The sequence below is a fragment of the Coregonus clupeaformis genome, unplaced genomic scaffold (genome assembly GCF_020615455.1).
Source record: "Coregonus clupeaformis isolate EN_2021a unplaced genomic scaffold, ASM2061545v1 scaf0172, whole genome shotgun sequence".
Lineage (NCBI taxonomy): Eukaryota > Metazoa > Chordata > Actinopteri > Salmoniformes > Salmonidae > Coregonus > Coregonus clupeaformis.
The window spans coordinates 466,493-487,930 of record NW_025533627.1 but is presented as its reverse complement, the minus strand read 5'-3'; the positions used below and the strand labels follow the sequence as shown (position 1 = coordinate 487,930).

Below are 21,438 nucleotides of genomic sequence, written 5' to 3'. Positions count from 1 at the left end.
ATGAACGCAATGCCCTCGTTTGGGTGTAGGGACTGATCAGAGCCCGAAGGTACAGAGGTGCCGTTCCCCTCACTGCTCCATAGGCAAGCACCATGGTCTTGTAACGGATGCGAGCTTCAACTGGAAGCCAGTGGAGTGTGCGGAGGAGGGGGGTGAAGTGAGAGAACTTGGGAAGGTTGAACACCAGACGGGCTGCGGCATTCTGGATGAGTTGTAGGGGTTTAATGGCACAGGCAGGGAGGCCAGCCAACAGCGAGTTGCAGTAATCCAGACGGGAGATGACAAGTGCCTGTATTAGGACCTGTGCCGCTTCCTGTGTAAGGCAGGGTCGTACTCTCCGAATGTTGTAGAGCATGAACCTGCAGGAGCGGGTCACCGCCTTGATGTTAGCGGAGAACGACAGGGTGTTGTCCAGGGTCACGCCAAGGCTCTTCGCACTCTGGGAGGAGGACACAACGGAGTTGTCAACCGTGATGGCGAGATCATGGAACGGGCAGTCCTTCCCCGGGAGGAAGAGCAGCTCCGTCTTGCCAGAGTTCAGCTTGAGGTGGTGATCCGTCATCCATACTGATATGTCTGCCAGACATGCAGAGATGCGATTCGCCACCTGGTTATCAGAAGGGGAAAGGAGAAGATTAGTTGTGTATCGTCAGCGTAGCAATGATAGGAGAGGCCATGTGAGGATATGACAGAGCCAAGTGACTTGGTGTATAGGGAGAAAAGGAGAGGGCCTAGAACTGAGCCCTGGGGGACACCAGTGGTGAGAGCACGTGGTGCGGAGACAGCTTCTCGCCACGCCACTTGGTAGGAGCGACCGGTCAGGTAGGACGCAATCCAGGAGTGAGCCGCGCCGGAGATGCCCAGCTCGGAGAGGGTGGAGAGGAGGATCTGATGGTTCACAGTATCAAAGGCAGCAGACAGGTCTAGAAGGACAGGAGCAGAGGAGAGAGAGTTAGCTTTAGCAGTGCGGAGAGCCTCCGTGACACAGAGAAGAGCAGTCTCAGTTGAATGACCAGTCCTGAAACCTGACTGGTTTGGATCAAGAAGGTCATTCTGAGAGAGATAGCAAGAGAGTTGGCTAAAGACGGCACGCTCAATAGTTTTGGAAAGAAAAGAAAGAAGGGATACTGGTCTGTAGTTGTTGACATCAGTGGGATCGAGTGTTGGTTTTTTGAGAAGGGGAGCAACTCGCTCTCTTGAAGACGGAAGGGACATGGCCAGCGGTCAAGGATGAGTTGATCAGCGAGGTGAGGTAGGGGAGAAGGTCACCGGAGATGGTCTGGAGAAGAGAGGAGGGGATGGGGTCAAGCGGGCAGGTTGTTGGGCGGCCTGCAGTCACAAGTCGCAGGATTTTATCTGGAGAGAGAGGGGAGAAAGAAGTCAAAGCATAGGGTAGGGCAGTGTAGTAGGACCAGCAGTGTCATTAGACTTAACAAACGAGGATCGGATGTCGTCAACCTTCTTTTCAAAGTGGTTGACGAAGTCATCCACAGAGAGAGAGGAGGGGGGAGGATTCAGGAGGGAGGAAAATGTGGCAAAGAGCTTCCTAGGGTTAGAGGCAGATGCTTGGAATTTAGAGTGGTAGAAAGTGGCCTTAGCAGCAGAAACAGATGAAGAAAATGTAGAGAGGAGGGAGTGAAAAGATGCCAGGTCGGCAGGGAGTTTAGTTTTCTTCCATTTCCGCTCCGCTGCCCGGAGCTCTGTTCTGTGAGCTCGCAATGAGTCATCAAGCCACGGAGCTGGAGGGGAGGACCGAGCCGGCCGGGAGGATAGGGGACACAGAGAGTCAAAGGATGCAGAAAGGGAGGAGAGGAGGGTTGAGGAGGCAGAATCAGGAGATTGGAGGGAGAAGGATTGAGCAGAGGGAAGAGATGATAGGATGGAAGAGGAGAGAGTAGTGGGAGAGAGAGAGCGAAGGTTGCGGCGGCGCATTACCATCTGTGTAGGGGCAGAGTGAGTAGTGTTGGAGGAGAGCGAGAGAGAAAAGGAAACAAAGTAGTGGTCGGAGACATGGAGGGGAGTTATAATACAGTATCCTCTACCAACAATACTGTATTATACCTGTCCTCTACCAACAATACTGTATTATACCTGTCCTCTACCAATGATACTGTATTATACCTGTCCTCTACCAACGATACTGTATTATACCTGTCCTGTACCAACACTACTGTATTATACCTGTCCTCTACCAACGATACTGTATTATACCTGTCCTCTACCAACGATACTGTATTATACCTGTCCTCTACCAACGATACTGTATTATACCTGTCCTCTACCAATGATACTGTATTATACCTGTCCTCTACCAACGATACTGTATTATACCTGTCCTCTACCAACACTACTGTATTATACCTGTCCTCTACCAACGATACTGTATTATACCTGTCCTGTACCAACAATACTGTATTATACCTGTCCTGTACCAACGATACTGTATTATACCTGTCCTCTACCAACGATACCTGTGTCTGTACCAGCACCAGACAGAAGGTGGCAACCGCAGGCAAGTTACAAAAAATATATCACCCATTGCGCAATAAAGTCATTGGTCGGGACTTTTGTATATAGTTTTTGGGCGGATTCGATTATGCTGAGCCGCAGGGCGCTGGTTCTAGACGTCAACAGTAATCTGCGCGGCACGGTCATGTTGTCAACAAGGCAGCATGGTGCATCGTCCAGAAACATACATCTCTAGCATAAAATAAACGTTTGAATTTTCTAACTAGTTTTAATTGGGAAGTCAGCTAAAGCGTTTCTATAAAAAACTATCACTTTGCATGTGAAAACACAAAACCCTACTCATTACTACACGTGCTTAATTACGTAACTTTTGTTTTGAGCCGACTTCACCATCGGACAGAGCTGGACACCTGGCTCACGCCAGGAAGCAGCCCAGTTCTAAATCGAATGCAATCAACTTTTAGCCATGCAAAACACGCATGCACGGGCGAGATTAATCGAACCCCCTCATTGGTCGGGAGCAGAGAGCGAGCGCAGTAGAGAGGTTGTCTTGCAAATGATCTGGGATGAGGGACAAAACATGGGATTGTGACAGCCAGTGGTTGTTTTTGTGCAATCCCCTTGAATCGATCTCTGTTTTCCTCTGAGCTGAAACTAAAGGGTGTATGAGGAGTTGCCGAGAAAGTGTTTTTACTCCAGTTAGGGAGTGAAGGGTATGTAGTGAGAGTTGTAACAAAGATGTTTTAACTAAACCAAGATAGACCACAGCCTGTCGTTTCCAAATGGGAACAAGCAAGGAGGTGGGCAGAGCTAAGCACGAGCTAGCGAGATCCTATTAGCGCGTTCTAGTAGACATTTGCATTTTTCCGTTAGGGAACGCCTACTCTGAATTGCGCGTGTGCAATAACTCATTTGGTTTTGCACGCTTTCTAAACAACGCAATTTTTTAAAACTTTGACAAAGGGTAAAGTCTACAAAACTTAGTCCACTCTGTTCGTAACAGATTCTAGTTTTCGGAACAGAAAACGGTATTGAGATCAAATGTTTCATCGATGAGAAAATTAGCAGAATGTCGGCCAGAGTCTCCTTCCAACTTCTCGCCACTGGGCTTCCTCTCACTACCATATTTGTGAGTGGAAACGAAAGCGGATGCTTCTCATTTATACATCCGGTGAAATATCTGTCTCGTTGTTCTGTGGTTGGAAGGGGTTTGTTGCTGAAGAAGGAAAACAATATGGCGGCGGTGGAGCTAGAATGGATCCCTGAAACCCTGTACAACACTGCTATATCTGCAGTGGTGGACAACTACAGTCGATCTCGAAGGGACATACGCTCCCTTCCTGAAAATATACAGTTTGATGTGTACTATAAGGTAAGGACTGTCACGCCAAACTTTAGCTAGTTAGTCTTGTGATTTTAGCTAGCTACCGTTAGTTAGCTCAGTTTCTTGCTTGTTATTGTGCCTAGCTAGCTAACATTATCTCGCTAGTTGTTTACTCTAAATAGCTTGCTAGCAGACCGACATTATGCTGCATATTTTGTCAAATTAAGAACTTTGCTAGCTGAAGTGTTTTCACAATTTTATTTCGTTCAGCAGCAGCAACAAAGTCTGTGTGTTCAGGTAATGAGGCCACATTGTTGAAAAACAAATACAGCCAAATATAATACTTCATAATAGATAAATCATTTCATAATATTAATATAATCGCTCTGGATAAGAGCGTCTGCTAAATGATGTAAATTAATCAACATTTCTCATAGTAGTTGGCACAAATGTCATTAATCGCACACGGACTGGTTCATAATAATTAATGACCTAGTGTCACTGACAGAGTTGCCGTGCATTATTAAATACAATATGATTGCAAACGTGACTTTCATTGAAATTAAGCTGCAGCGATGAGGTGCTTTCAGAGCGTGGCAGAAAAAATAAAACAGAATTTTAACTGAAAATTACCAAAGTTAACGCATTTCTTGAGTAAAAAGACAGGTGCTGCTAATACTGCCATCTTCGTGGAGGCAGAGGACATGTACAGTGCATTTAGGAAGTATTCAGACCCCTCGACTTTTTCAACATTTTGTTAAATTACAGCCTTATTCTAAAATGTATTATAGTTTTTTTTTATTCCCCCGCATCAATCTACACACAATACCCCATAATGACAAAGCAAAAACAGGTTTTTCGAAATGTTTGCAAAATATGTAAGTATTCAGACCCTTTACTCAGTACTTTGTTGAAGCACCTTTGGCAGCGATTACAGCCTCGAGTCTTCTTGGGTATGACGCTACAAGCTTGGCACACCTGTATTTGGTGTTTCTCCCATTCTTCTCTGCAGATCCTCTCAAGCTCTGTCAGGTTGGATGGGGAGCGTCGGCTGCACAGCTATTTTCAGGTCTCCAGAGATTATCGATCAGGTTCAAGTCTGGGCTCTGGCTGGGCCACTCAAGGACATTCAGAGACTAGTCCCGAAGCCACTCGTGCATTGTCTTGGCTGTGTGCTTAGGGTCGTTGTCCTGTTGGAAGGTGAACCTTCGCCACAGTCTGAAGTTCTGAGTGCTCTGGAGCAGGTTTTCATCAAGGATCTCTCTGTACTTTGCTCCGTTGGTGCCAGGTTTCCTCCAGACGTGGCACTTGGCATTCAGGCCAAAGAGTTCTATCTTGTTTCTCATGGTCAGAATCCTTTAGGTGCCTTTTGGCAAACTCCAAGCAGGCTGTCATGTGCCTTTCACTGAGGAGTCGCTTCCGTCTGGCCACTCTACCATAAGGCCTGATTGGTGGAGTACTGCAGAGATGGTTGTCCTTCTGGAAAGTTCTACCATCTCCACAGAGGAACTCTGGAGCTCTGTCAGAGTGACCATCGGGTTCTTGGTCACCTCCCTGACCAAGGCCCTTCTCCCCCGATTGCTCAATTTGGCTAGGTGGCCAGCTCTAAGAAGAGTCTTGGTGGTTCCAAACTTCTTCCATATAAGAATGATGCAGGCCACTGTGTTCGTCGGGACCTTCAATGCTGCTTACATTTTTTGGTACCCTTTCCCAGATCTGTGCCTCGACACAATCCTGTCTCGGAGCTCTACGGACAATTCCTTCGACCTCATGGCTTGGTTTTTGCTCTGACATGCACTGTCAACTGTGGGACCTTATATAGACAGGTGTGTGCCTTTCCAAATCATGTCCAATCAATTGAATTGACCACAGGTGGACTCCAATCAAGTTGTAGAAACATCTGAAGGATGATCAATGGAAACAGGATGCACCTGAGCTCAATTTCGAGTGTCATAGTAAATGGTCTGAATACTTATGTAAATAAGGTATTTCTGTTTTTTAATACATTTTACAAAAAATTCAAAAAACCTGTTTTCGCTTTGTCAATATGGGGTATTGTGTGTAGATTGAGGGGAAACAACGATTCAATCAATTGTAGAATAAGGCTGTAACGTAACAAAATGTGGAAAAAGTCAAGGGGTCTGAATACTTTCAGAATGTACTGTATGTGTAGCCCATGTACACTGTATCTGATGCTGTCTGGACAAAAAGAGCAATAGTGTGCAACTGCAGCCTGCAATTCGGGGCGTTCCTGCATGTGGGCATCCCATTGGTTCCTGCTTGTGACACTTTTTGAATGTGGGTCAAAACGGAATTAAAGGTATTATCAACGTTTTTCCCGCCCCTCATCTTTCTAGTTAGCGGAGTGCGAACGGTAGACAGTGTCCTTCGCTCCCGCCTGCTGAACACCTGCACCCACCGTCGTTAACAGAACTGCGGGAAAATAGTGCCAGACAGGCGGGGCGAAGGACACTGTCCACCGGTCGCCCCTGCTAACACAGCATACAGGAGCCTGGGGCGACACTATGTGCTAGCTACCTAGGTAGCTTGTTAGCGACACTATGTGCTAGCTACCTAGGTAGCTTGTTAGCGACACTATGTGCTAGTAAGCCAGCTAGCACACGATGTCGCCTCCGTCTGCTGTGTACTGAAGAAACCGTGCCCGCTGTGTACCGGACTAGCTGGTTAAGCTAGCACACAGTGTCCTTCGCTCCCGCCTGCCGAATACCTGCCCTCGCCGTCGTTAGCAGAACTGCGGGAAAACCGTGCCCGACAGGTGGGGGACGAAAGTCTCTGTCTATTGGTGTATGGCTAGCTAGCTACCGTTGTCGTCCCCGCCCCTTTCTTCTGTGGGGTTTATCGGCGGCTGTCATTAAACATTATAGTGCATTAACGCCACCTACTGCACTGGAACACCCCCGCCTCCCGCCTGTCCTAGCTTAAAATGGACCAATAGAAGTATAAAGAGGGGTTCCTGCAAATGCAGGGACGCCCTTAATTGCAGGCCGCAATTGCACCCTTCTCAAAAAGACTTGGGCAATTCATACTCTTTTTGACCAGACAACATCAGATACATGGGCTAGATCTAGTAAGACAGAGGGGCGCTGTTTCGCTCGGATGCTTTCTCCGGTCAGGTGGTTTCAATTGAAGGAAAGTTGGCAGGTGCTGAGTGCACCTGTTCGGATGATGGAATTATTTTTGGATGAACGTGCGAAGGTAACCTAGCTTTTGAATTGATTTGTTTGATAATCAGATGAAAAGGGGGGAGCTCTGCCTGGGGCCTCCAAATCACTAAGTCTGTCCCTGCCCCCCCCTGGAAATTAAAGTTAGATTTAGTGGTTCATTCTTAATGGTCACAGGGGAGTGGTTTTCTCAGGGACACTCATCCTAGCCCCTACCTAATGAATGGTATGGGGACAAACTGCTCTATTGTGTACCTACAAAGGCTATGTTTGTAATGTTCTTAGAATAGCCTATATTTTCATAGTAAACATGATATTTACAAGCATTTCGCTACACCTGCAATAACATCTGCTAAATATATTTGTATGTGACCAATAGCATTTGATTTGATTTGATATGCTGTGCTACTTTGCCACAAAAACTTGCATTTCAACTTCCTTTTAGTGCTTTGAGAGGGTGTGAGAGTCAAGCTCAGTCACTGGGCTGTAGCAGAGAGGAAGAGGCAAAGCGAGTTGGTCGACTCCGCCCAAAATCTGACCGTGCAGATTAAGCAGGCTTGGTTTTGTATGGGGGGGGCAATGAATGGGGGGTGTTGAATTTGGACAAGATAAAAGTGAATTGCTATTTTGATAAGTGAATCTTATTTGATCAAATAAAAGTTAGATAATAGTTAGGTTGTTACGAGTGTATTGATATGTTTTCTACAAAAGATAATTGGCTAGAATGTTCCCACCTGATCGCACCGCCTCCCACGTGCCTTTCGCCTTTGCAGACATTTATTTATATTGTTAGAGCGGTCAGTTGACCATCTTGTCAGTATAATAGATCATCTTTGGCTGTAGTCTGTGTGGAATACCAGCTTCCAGCTCAGCACATTTTGATGACATGCCAGACATCAGCCATTCGCTTTGTTTGAACCTCTGTGTGACTGTGCCAAATTGCACCCTATTCCCTATATAGTGCACAAGTTTTGACCAGGGCAAAGTAGTGCACTATATAGGGAATAGGTGCCATTTGGGACATGGATTTGTTTGCTGCTGGTGGGCAGTGTCTGTGTCCCAAATGGCACCCTATTCCCTATATGTGCACTACTTTTGACCAGATCCTTATGGGCCACTATATATGGAAAAGGGTGCCCTTTGGAGTAACCCTGGACTGGGCCTAGTTATCCCAGAAGTAGTGTTTTTTTAAAGGCATATTCGAGGCACAAGTGGGGCATTGTATGCTGATTTCACCAGTCCATCATGATGAGGGAGAGATCGGTCTTCACTATTTGACTACATCAGAGTGTAGGCTAATTTTTACTATGTAGGCCTACTTGAAATGTCTCAGATTTTAGGGGTGGTTTCTCAGACACAGAGAAAGCCTAGTCTCTGGTTAAAAAGAAAGCTCAATGGAGAATCTCCAGAGAAAATTATTTTTGGTCCAGGGCTAGCTTTAGGCTTCATCTGTGTCTGGGGGAAAATGGCCCCGTATTAAGAGTTTTGTAACTTTGACAAACAAGAATCCTGTAAGTGAGTATCTGTCAGAGAGATTTCACAACCGCTGTCTTGTAGTGCTGAGCGATTTAGTTATTTTTGAGGTCTGTTCAGGTTCGGTTAGATTATAAAAAAAAAAAAGAATCACGGTTTTTGGTTTTCTATCATTTTTGACATTACAATGATTTTAGAGCTTTTTAATGGAAATTCCAAAGCCCAAAACATTGAAAATATTCCATTGTCTTTGTCAGGTCCACATTGGGTAGACATCAATAGGAAAATAACTATGAAATAGTAAAATATTTCAGTTGTGTATATTACTTAGTTTTTATTTGATGACTTTATTCTTTTTGATTCTTCAAAGCAGGGGTCTCCACTCCAGTTCCTGAGAGCTACACTCCTGTAGGTTTTCGCTCCAACCCCAGGTGTTACTAACCTGATTCATCTTATCAACCTGCTAATTATTTGAATCAGGTGTGCTAGATTAGGGTTGGAGTGAACCTACAGGACGGTAGCTCTCCAGGAACAGGGTTGGAGTTAAAACCTACAGGACGGTAGCTCTCCAGGAACAGGGTTGGAGTTAAAACCTACAGGAGGGTAGCTCTCCAGGAACAGGGTTGGAGTTAAAACCTACAGGAGGGTAGCTCTCCAGGAACAGGGTTGGAGTTAAAACCTACAGGACGGTGGCTCTCCAGGAACAGGGTTGGAGTTAAAACCTACAGGAGGGTAGCTCTCCAGGAACAGGGTTGGAGTTAAAACCTACAGGACGGTAGCTCTCCAGGAACAGGGTTGGAGTTAAAACCTACAGGAGGGTAGCTCTCCAGGAACAGGGTTGGAGTTAAAACCTACAGGACGGTAGCTCTCCCATCTAATCTCTGCTCAATTAGTAGCAGTCCGCCAGCCAGCCAGGCCATCTAACATTATGTGCTCCCAATACTGTACTGTCTTTAGTCATCCTATTTAGCTAGCCTGCCTAAGTGTGCTGCAGAGCTGTTTGACAAAATCCATTTGACTAGTTCTTCAAAGTAGATTCAGGTACACTTTCACCAAATGTCTCTTATCTGTGTACATTCCTCTCTCATGCGGTCTGTGTGTATCTAACCTAACGTAGCAGGCGTAAAAGTGCCATTTGGGACGCAAACCAGGAAGTACGGGAGCAGTAGATCTATACTAGTAGTTATAGGGCTAGAGACAGACAGCTAACCACAGTAGATCTATACTAGTAGTTATAGGGCTAGAGACAGACGGCTAACCACAGTAGATCTATACTAGTAGTTATAGGGCTAGAGACAGACAGCTAACCACAGTAGATCTATACTAGTAGTTATAGGGCTAGAGACAGACAGCTAACCACAGTAGATCTATACTAGTAGTTATAGGGCTAGAGACAGACAGCTAACCACAGTAGATCTATACTAGTAGTTATAGGGCCAGAGACAGACAGCTAACCACGGTAGATCTATACTAGTAGTTATAGGGCTAGAGACAGACAGCTAACCACAGTAGATCTATACTAGTAGTTATAGGGCTAGAGACAGACAGCTAACCACAGTAGATCTATACTAGTAGTTATAGGGCTAGAGACAGACAGCTAACCACGGTAGATCTATACTAGTAGTTATAGGGCTAGAGACAGACAGCTAACCACAGTAGATCTATACTAGTAGTTATAGGGCTAGAGACAGACAGCTAACCACAGTAGATCTATACTAGTAGTTATAGGGCTAGAGACAGACAGCTAACCACAGTAGATCTATACTAGTAGTTATAGGGCTAGAGACAGACAGCTAACCACAGTAGATCTATACTAGTAGTTATAGGGCCAGAGACAGACAGCTAACCACAGTAGATCTATACTAGTAGTTATAGGGCTAGAGACAGACAGCTAACCACAGTAGATCTATACTAGTAGTTATAGAGCTAGAGACAGACAGCTAACCACAGTAGATCTATACTAGTAGTTATAGGGCTAGAGACAGACGGCTAACCACAGTAGATCTATACTAGTAGTTATAGAGCTAGAGACAGACAGCTAACCACAGTAGATCTATACTAGTAGTTATAGGGCCAGAGACAGACAGCTAACCACAGGAGATCTATACTAGTAGTTATAGGGCCAGAGACAGACAGCTAACCACAGTAGATCTATACTAGTAGTTATAGGGCCAGAGACAGACAGCTAACCACAGGAGATCTATACTAGTAGTTATAGGGCCAGAGACAGACAGCTAACCACAGTAGATCTATACTAGTAGTTATAGAGCTAGAGACAGACAGCTAACCACAGTAGATCTATACTAGTAGTTATAGGGCCAGAGACAGACAGCTAACCACAGGAGATCTATACTAGTAGTTATAGGGCCAGAGACAGACAGCTAACCACAGTAGATCTATACTAGTAGTTATAGGGCCAGAGACAGACAGCTAACCACAGTAGATCTATACTAGTAGTTATAGGGCTAGAGACAGACAGCTAACCACAGTAGCTCTATACTAGTAGTTATAGGGCTAGAGACAGACAGCTAACCACAGTAGATCTATACTAGTAGTTATAGGGCTAGAGACAGACAGCTAACCACAGTAGATCTATACTAGTAGTTATAGGGCTAGAGACAGACAGCTAACCACGGTAGATCTATACTAGTAGTTATAGGGCTAGAGACAGACGGCTAACCACAGTAGATCTATACTAGTAGTTATAGGGCTAGAGACAGACAGCTAACCACAGTAGATCTATACTAGTAGTTATAGAGCTAGAGACAGACAGCTAACCACAGTAGATCTATACTAGTAGTTATAGGGCTAGAGACAGACAGCTAACCACAGTAGATCTATACTAGTAGTTATAGGGCTAGAGACAGACAGCTAACCACAGTAGATCTATACTAGTAGTTATAGGGCTAGAGACAGACAGCTAACCACAGTAGATCTATACTAGTAGTTATAGGGCTAGAGACAGACAGCTAACCACAGTAGATCTATACTAGTAGTTATAGGGCTAGAGACAGACGAGCTAACCACAGTAGATCTATACTAGTAGTTATAGGGCTAGAGACAGACAGCTAACCACAGTAGATCTATACTAGTAGTTATAGGGCTAGAGACAGACGGCTAACCACAGTAGATCTATACTAGTAGTTATAGGGCTAGAGACAGACAGCTAACCACAGTAGATCTATACTAGTAGTTATAGGGCTAGAGACAGACAGCCAACCACAGTAGATCTATACTAGTAGTTATAGGGCTAGAGACAGACAGCTAACCACAGTAGATCTATACTAGTAGTTATAGGGCTAGAGACAGACAGCTAACCACAGTAGATCTATACTAGTAGTTATAGGGCTAGAGACAGACAGCTAACCACAGTAGATCTATACTAGTAGTTATAGGGCTAGAGACAGACAGCTAACCACAGTAGATCTATACTAGTAGTTATAGGACTAGAGACAGACAGCTAACCACAGGATATCTATACTAGTAGTTATAGGGCTAGAGACAGACAGCTAACCACAGTAGATCTATACTAGTAGTTATAGGGCTAGAGACAGACAGCTAACCACAGGATATCTATACTAGTAGTTATAGGGCTAGAGACAGACAGCTAACCACAGTAGATCTATACTAGTAGTTATAGGGCTAGAGACAGACAGCTAACCACAGTAGATCTATACTAGTAGTTATAGGGCTAGAGACAGACAGCTAACCACAGTAGATCTATACTAGTAGTTATAGGGCCAGAGACAGACAGCTAACCACAGTAGATCTATACTAGTAGTTATAGGGCCAGAGACAGACAGCTAACCACAGTAGATCTATACTAGTAGTTATAGGGCTAGAGACAGACAGCTAACCACAGAGATCTATACTAGTAGTTATAGGGCTAGAGACAGACAGCTAACCACAGTAGATCTAGACTAGTAGTTATAGGGCTAGAGACAGACAGCTAACCACAGTAGATCTATACTAGTAGTTATAGGGCTAGAGACAGACAGCTAACCACAGTAGATCTAGACTAGTAGTTATAGGACTAGAGACAGACAGCTAACCACAGTAGATCTATACTAGTAGTTATAGGGCTAGAGACAGACAGCTAACCACAGGAGATCTATACTAGTAGTTATAGGGCTAGAGACAGACAGCTAACCACAGTAGATCTATACTAGTAGTTATAGGGCTAGAGACAGACAGCTAACCACAGTAGATCTATACTAGTAGTTATAGGGCTAGAGACAGACAGCTAACCACAGTAGATCTATACCAGTAGTTATAGGGCTAGAGACAGACAGCTAACCACAGGAGATCTATACTAGTAGTTATAGGGCTAGAGACAGACAGCTAACCACAGTAGATCTATACTAAGTAGTTATAGGGGCTAGAGACAGACAGCTAACCACAGTAGATCTATACTAGTAGTTATAGAGCTAGAGACAGACAGCTAACCACAGTAGATCTATACTAGTAGTTATAGGGCCAGAGACAGACAGCTAACCACAGTAGATCTATACTAGTAGTTATAGGGCTAGAGACAGACAGCTAACCACAGTAGATCTATACTAGTAGTTATAGGGCTAGAGACAGACAGCTAACCACAGTAGATCTATACTAGTAGTTATAGGGCTAGAGACAGACAGCTAACCACAGTAGATCTATACTAGTAGTTATAGGGCTAGAGACAGACAGCTAACCACAGTAGATCTATACTAGTAGTTATAGGGCTAGAGACAGACAGCTAACCACAGGAGATCTATACTAGTAGTTATAGGGCTAGAGACAGACAGCTAACCACAGTAGATCTATACTAGTAGTTATAGGGCTAGAGACAGACAGCTAACCACAGTAGATCTATACTAGTAGTTATAGGGCTAGAGACAGACAGCTAACCACAGTAGATCTATACTAGTAGTTATAGGGCTAGAGACAGACAGCTAACCACAGTAGATCTATACTAGTAGTTATAGGGCTAGAGACAGACAGCTAACCACAGTAGATCTATACTAGTAGTTATAGGGCTAGAGACAGACAGCTAACCACAGTAGATATATACTAGTAGTTATAGGGCTAGAGACAGACAGCTAACCACATGAGATCTATACTAGTAGTTATAGGGCTAGAGACAGACAGCTAACCACAGGAGATCTATACTAGTAGTTATAGGGCTAGAGACAGACAGCTAACCACAGTAGATCTATACTAGTAGTTATAGGGCTAGAGACAGACAGCTAACCACAGTAGATCTATACTAGTAGTTATAGGGCCAGAGACAGACAGCTAACCACAGTAGATCTATACTAGTAGTTATAGGGCCAGAGACAGACAGCTAACCACAGTAGATCTATACTAGTAGTTATAGGGCCAGAGACAGACAGCTAACCACAGTAGATCTATACTAGTAGTTATAGGGCTAGAGACAGACAGCTAACCACAGTAGATCTATACTAGTAGTTATAGGGCTAGAGACAGACAGCTAACCACAGTAGATCTATACTAGTAGTTATAGGGCTAGAGACAGACAGCTAACCACAGTAGATCTATACTAGTAGTTATAGGGCTAGAGACAGACAGCTAACCACAGTAGATCTATACTAGTAGTTATAGGGCTAGAGACAGACAGCTAACCACAGTATCTATACTAGTAGTTATAGGGCTAGAGACAGACAGCTAACCACAGTAGATCTATACTAGTAGTTATAGGGCTAGAGACAGACAGCTAACCACAGTAGATCTATACTAGTAGTTATAGGGCTAGAGACAGACGGCTAACCACAGTAGATCTATACTAGTAGTTATAGGGCTAGAGACAGACAGCTAACCACAGTAGATCTATACTAGTAGTTATAGGGCTAGAGACAGACAGCTAACCACAGTAGATCTATACTAGTAGTTATAGGGCTAGAGACAGACAGCTAACCACAGTAGATCTATACTAGTAGTTATAGGGCTAGAGACAGACAGCTAACCACAGTAGATCTATACTAGTAGTTATAGGACTAGAGACAGACAGCTAACCACAGTAGATCTATACTAGTAGTTATAGGGCTAGAGACAGACAGCTAACCACAGTAGATCTATACTAGTAGTTATAGGGCTAGAGACAGACAGCTAACCACAGTAGATCTATACTAGTAGTTATAGGGCTAGAGACAGACAGCTAACCACAGATCTATACTAGTAGTTATAGGGCTAGAGACAGACAGCTAACCACAGTAGATCTATACTAGTAGTTATAGGGCTAGAGACAGACAGCTAACCACAGTAGATCTATACTAGTAGTTATAGGGCTAGAGACAGACAGCTAACCACAGTAGATCTATACTAGTAGTTATAGGGCTAGAGACAGACAGCTAACCACAGTAGATCTATACTAGTAGTTATAGGGCTAGAGACAGACGGCTAACCACAGATCTATACTAGTAGTTATAGGGCTAGAGACAGACAGCTAACCACAGTAGATCTATACTAGTAGTTATAGGGCTAGAGACAGACAGCTAACCACAGTAGATCTATACTAGTAGTTATAGGGCTAGAGACAGACAGCTAACCACAGTAGATCTATACTAGTAGTTATAGGGCTAGAGACAGACAGCTAACCACAGTAGATCTATACTAGTAGTTATAGGGCTAGAGACAGACAGCTAACCACAGTAGATCTATACTAGTAGTTATAGGGCTAGAGACAGACAGCTAACCACAGTAGATCTATACTAGTAGTTATAGGGCTAGAGACAGACAGCTAACCACAGTAGATCTATACTAGTAGTTATAGGGCTAGAGACAGACAGCTAACCACAGTAGATCTATACTAGTAGTTATAGGGCTAGAGACAGACAGCTAACCACAGTAGATCTATACTAGTAGTTATAGGGCTAGAGACAGACGGCTAACCACAGGATATCTATACTAGTAGTTATAGGGCTAGAGACAGACGGCTAACCACAGGAGATCTATACTAGTAGTTATAGGGCTAGAGACAGACGGCTAACCACAGTAGATCTATACTAGTAGTTATAGGGCTAGAGACAGACGGCTAACCACAGTAGATCTATACTAGTAGTTATAGGGCTAGAGACAGACGGCTAACCACAGTAGATCTATACTAGTAGTTATAGGGCTAGAGACAGACGGCTAACCACAGGAGATCTATACTAGTAGTTATAGGGCTAGAGACAGACGGCTAACCACAGGATATCTATACTAGTAGTTATAGGGCTAGAGACAGACGGCTAACCACAGTAGATCTATACTAGTAGTTATAGGGCTAGAGACAGACAGCTAACCACAGTAGATCTATACTAGTAGTTATAGGGCTAGAGACAGACAGCTAACCACAGTAGATCTATACTAGTAGTTATAGGGCTAGAGACAGACAGCTAACCACAGTAGATCTATACTAGTAGTTATAGGGCTAGAGACAGACAGCTAACCACAGTAGATCTATACTAGTAGTTATAGGGCTAGAGACAGACGGCTAACCACAGATCTATACTAGTAGTTATAGGGCTAGAGACAGACAGCTAACCACAGTAGATCTATACTAGTAGTTATAGGGCTAGAGACAGACAGCTAACCACAGTAGATCTATACTAGTAGTTATAGGGCTAGAGACAGACGGCTAACCACAGTAGATCTATACTAGTAGTTATAGGGCTAGAGACAGACGGCTAACCACAGTAGATCTATACTAGTAGTTATAGGGCTAGAGACAGACGGCTAACCACAGTAGATCTATACTAGTAGTTATAGGGCTAGAGACAGACAGCTAACCACAGTAGATCTATACTAGTAGTTATAGGGCTAGAGACAGACAGCTAACCACAAGGTAAAGCTTCTGAAAAACAACTTATGGTTGTTCAAAGAAATACTTGAAATTCAGACTCGTTCAGGGCAGCATTCTAGTATTCTAGTTTGCTCAGTTTTTTTTTGTTAATTCTTTCCAATGTGTCAAGTAATTATCTTTTTGTTTTCTCATGATTTGGTTGGGTCTAAATGTGTTGCTGTCCTGGGGCTCTGTTTGTTTGTGAACAGAGCCCCAGGACCAGCTTGCTTAGGGGACTCTTCTCCATGTTAATCTCTCTGTAAGTGATGGCTTTGTTTGGGAATCACTTCCTTTTAGGTGGTTTTAACAGCTATTTTCTGGATTTTGATAATTAGCGGGTATCGGCCTAATTCTGCTCTGCATGCATTTTTTGGTGTTTTACGTTGTACACTGATGATATTTTTGCAGAATTCTGCATGTAGGCTCTCAATTTGGTGTTTGTCCCATTTTGTTAATTGTTGGTTGGTGAGCGGACCCCAGACCTCCCAACTATAAAGGGCAATGGGGTTCTATAACTGATTCAAGTATTTTTAGCCAGATCCAAATTGGTATGTCAAATTTTATGTTCCTTTTGATGGTGTAGAAGGCCCTTCTTGCCTTGTCTCTCAGATAGTTCACAGCTTTGTGGAAGTTACCTGTGGAGCTGATGTTTAGGCCGAGGAAGGTATCGTTTTTTTTGTGTGCTCTAGGGCAACTGTGTCTAGATGGAATTTGTATTTATGGTCCTGGCATCTGGACCTTTTTTGGAACACCGTTATTTTTGTCTTACTGAGATTTACTGTCAGGGCCCAGGTCTGACAGAATCTGTGCAGAAGATCTAGGTGCTGCTGAAGGCCCTCTTTGGTTGGTGACAAGCACCAGATCATCAGCAAACAGTAGACATTTGACTTCAGATTCTAGTAGGGTGAGGCCGGGTGCTGCAAACTGTTCTAGTGCCCTCGCCAATTCGTTGATATATATGTTGAAGCGGGTGGGGCTTAAGCTGCATCCCTGTCTCACCCCCCGGCCCTGTGGAAAGAAGTATGTTTTTTTGCCAATTTTAACCGCACACTTTTTGTTTGTGTACATAGATTTTATAATGTTGAATGTTTTTCCCCCAACACCGCTTTCCATCATTTTGTAAAGCTTTTTTGAAATCAACAAAGCATGAGAAGACTATGCCTTTGTTTTGTTTTGTTTGTCAATTAGGGTGTGCAGGGTGAATACATGGTCTGTCGTACGGTAATTTGGTGAGGAAATGTACGAGTCTGCTGTTAATAATAGGATTTCCCCAAGGTTGCTGTTGACGCATATCCCACGGTAGTTATTGGGGTCAAATTTGTCTCCACTTTTGTGGATTGGAGTGATCAGTCCTTGGTTCCAAATATTGGGGAAGAGCTGAGGATGATGTTAAAGAGTTTAAGGATAGACAATTGGAATTTGTGGTCTGTATATTTTATCATTTCATTGAGGATACCATCAACACCACAGGCCTTTTTGGGTTGGAGGGTTTGTATTTTGTCCTGTAGTTAATTCAATGTAATTGGAGAATCCAGTGGGTTCCAGTAGTCTTTAATAGTTGATTCTAAGGTTTGTATTTGATCATGTATATGTTTTTGCTGTTTGTTCTTTGTTATAGAGCCAAAAATATTGGAGAAGTGGTTTACCCATACATCTCCGTTTTGGATAGATAACTCTTCGTGTTGTTTGTTTAGAATTGTCTAATTTTCCCAGAAGTGGTTAGATTCTATGGATTCTTCAGTTACATTGAGCTGATTTCTGACGTGCTGTTCCTTTTTCCGTAGTGTATTTCTGTATTGTTTGAGTGATTCACCATAGTGAAGGCGTAGGCTCAGGTTTTCTGGCTCTCTATGTTTTTGGTTGGATAGGTTTCTCAATTTCTTTCTTAGGTTTTTGCATTCTTCATCAAACCATTTGTCATTGTTGTTAATTTTCTTAGGTTACATTTTTTTATTTGATAGGGAAGCTGAGAGGTCAAATGTACTGTTTAGGTTTTCTACTGCCAAGTTTTGCAACATTTTGTCCAGGAAATTGTCTAGAAGGGATCGAATTTGTTGTTGCCTAATAGTTTTTTGGTAGGTTTCGACACTACTTTGTTTCCATCTATAGCATTTCCTAATATTATTCAGTTCCTTTGGCTTCGATGCCTCATGATTTGAGCATAGCTCTGTTCAAGTAGAGTGTGATTTTGCTGTGATCTGATAGGGGTGTCAGTGGACTGACTGAACGCTCTAAGAGACTGGGTTGAGGTCAGTTTAGGGGCTTTATTGGCATGGGAAACGTGTGTTAACATTGCCAAAGCAAGTGAAGTAGATAGTAAACAAAAGTGAAATAAACAATAAAAATCTCTCACTCCACCCTCACTCCCCCTCCACCCATCTCACTCTCTCCCCCCCTCTCACACTCTCTCTCCCCCCTATCTCACACTCTCTCTTTCTCTCGCTCTCTCCCTCCCCCTCTCTTCCTGCCTCCCCCTCTCTCTGTCTATCTATCTCTCTCTCACTCTCTCCCCCCCTATCCCTCTCCTCTCTCAATTCAATTCAAAGGGGCTTTATTGGCATGGTAAATATGTTTACATTGCCAAAGCAAGTGAAATAAACAAAAGTGAGAAGACACAACAGATTAGAACAGTAAATATTGCACTCAAGGTGGTTTCAAAAGGTTTCTCTCTCCTCTCTCTCTCTGTCTCTTGCTCTCAGCTATACCAACAGGGCCAGCTCTGCCAGCTGGGAGAGGAGTTCTGTGAGCTGGAGGTTTTTGCCAAAGTTCTGCGAGCTTCTGACAAAAGGTAGGCACCAAATGGACTGAGGCCTAGATGGGTAGTAACCCCGAACACAGACATCAGTGTTTCCTTCCCACTGTGTCGTCTCCGAGGTGGTTCCCCCCCCCAACGGCCCCTGAAGCAAGGTCTGCGCCTAGAATGGCACCCTATTCCCTATACAGTGAACTACTTTTCAAAAGTAGTGCACTATGTAGGGAATAGGGTGATGACATGACCTACCTAAGGCCACTGCAGTTTGACAGCCCCACACACTCTGGCCTGGCCTGCTTAACATCACTCTGACGTCATGATGTGGAGGAAAGGTGACCTGCTGAGACGCATGCTGCCTGGCTGGAGTGACTGAGTGGCTTATTGCCAGAGAGAATGAGAGTGAGACAAGAGGGAGTGAAAGTGCGTTTGTGTGTGTTCTAATGGGTATGAATGAATGTGTGTGTGTGTGTGTGTGTGTGTGTGTTACTCACCCCTAGAAAGGTAACTCCTGTCTCCCATGACTGTGGGTGCAATTGCAGCCTGGCCTTCAGTTTACGCTAGTGATGGGGGGGAAACATCGAAACAGTTACATATCGCAATATTATTTTAGATGATATTGTATCCATACTTTGACTCCAAGTAACGATTTGTAAAAAAACAACAAATACAATTTGCGTTAGCTAGCGCTAGTCAGTTTTACCTACGCCAAAACTCCAGTATTTGTTATCTTATAGCTTGTTCTCCATCTTCTTTTTAAGTAGTGAGCCAACATGTTTTCAGCACTTTAATTCCAGGATTTCCATTTTCTCATCCTGTCGTCTCTCTGCAGCAGACATCTGGTCAGCAATATGTTTGGGACATTGAATCGCAAATAAAATCACAGTATCGAATCGCAATACATATAGAATCGTGAGAATCGCGATACACAGAATCGTAAGTATCGTGAGAATCGCAAAATACATGTCACATCGGCACCTAAGTACAGTGATGATATCGTATCGTGAGGTCCCTGCCATGTGGTGTTGAACCACTATGTCCCCAGGCCTTTCAGACTAATGGCAGTTCTAATTGGAATTGACGTTGATCATATCAACGTTTTAATGTGTTAAACTGTCTGTTCTGCTTTTGGGTGGCAGAGCCATGGTTTAGTGGTACCACTCCCCGCTCTCAACACACATGCGACTCATCCGTAGACCCTTCTGCCTTTCCTCTGCTTCTATAACTAAACATGTCAAATGAAAGCTTAGAAATCCTTCCCTGCTCTGTCCGTCCTACCAGGCACCTGCTGCACCACTGTTTCCAGGCACTGATGGACCATGGGGTGAAGGTGGCTTCCGTACTGGCCAACTCCTTCAGTCGCCGCTGCTCCTACATCGCTGAGTCAGACGCCCACGTCAAAGAGAAGGCCATTCAGTTCGGCTTCATTTTAGGTGAACAAGCTTGTAATGTCTCGGGCTGTGTCCCAAATAGCACCCTTTTTTACCTACTTTTGACCAGAACTCATAGCGCTTTTGGGCAAAAGTAGTGCACTATATAGGGAATACGGTGCCATTTGGGACGTACAAAATGGGCTATCTTATCGATCTTCTGAGATACTCGGTGCAACTGCAAACAAGACGACCTGCAACGCCCACGCCATACTGTGGTCTGAGCCTTTTTCTGGGAGGTTAACCCAGTTGATTCTTTTGTTGGAATGGTCGGTTCTGTCCCTAGGTGGCTTCCTGTCTGACGCAGGCTGGTACTGTGATGCAGAGAAGGTGTTCCTGTCGTGCCTGCAGCTGTGTACGCTCCACGACGAGGTGCTGCACTGGTACCGAGCTGTGGAGTGCTGCGTCAGGTAGGTCTGGCTGGCCAGCTGGCAGTCTGTCTGTTCCTGTCTGGCTGTCTGTCATAGTTTATGAATAAAGGCGTTATTGCACCAACCAGTGCTAGCTCCGTTTCATTTGACTCATTGCGGGTAGGTACAGGAGCCTCTTTCCCCCTCTCACCTCTTCTCTGTGGTGTCCTTGTTCCTCAGGCTGCTCCATGTCCGTAATGGGAACTGTAAGTACCACCAGGGAGAAGAGACGTTCAAGCTGGCCCAGTCCTACATGGACAAACTAGCCAAACACGGCCACCAGGCCAACAAAGCGGCCCTGTATGGAGAGCTGTGTGCCTTGCTCTTCGCTAAGAGTCACTACGATGAGGTAGACATTCCTCTTATTTCAACAGAAAATATTTCGGATAATTTAAGAAGAAAAAAAAAACTTTTTTTTTTTTTTTTTTTTTTTTTTTATCCGAAAATGTAAATGATGAGTCTATTGGTTGGTTCCTGCTCCTGTGTGTCAGGCATACAGCTGGTGCATAGAGGCCATGAAGGAGATCACTGAGGGCCTGCCTGTCAAAGTGGTGGTGGACGTCCTCAGGCAAGCCTCCAAGG

General features: G+C 44.1%; 1 protein-coding gene across 1 annotated transcript in view; it reads left to right on the top strand.

The window, feature by feature from the left end:
• Window positions 1-3,516: 3,516 nt before the first annotated feature.
• Window positions 3,517-21,438, top strand: part of LOC121555698 (amyloid protein-binding protein 2) — a 28,519-nt gene continuing 10,597 nt past the window's right edge. Inside the window, exons 1-6 of the mRNA XM_041869530.2 lie at window positions 3,517-3,841; window positions 18,967-19,055; window positions 20,298-20,449; window positions 20,733-20,856; window positions 21,037-21,205; window positions 21,348-21,437. Of these exons, the coding sequence (XP_041725464.1) occupies window positions 3,539-3,841; window positions 18,967-19,055; window positions 20,298-20,449; window positions 20,733-20,856; window positions 21,037-21,205; window positions 21,348-21,437 (927 nt within the window). The 5' untranslated portion in view covers window positions 3,517-3,538. The remainder of the gene's footprint in view (window positions 3,842-18,966; window positions 19,056-20,297; window positions 20,450-20,732; window positions 20,857-21,036; window positions 21,206-21,347; window position 21,438) is intronic.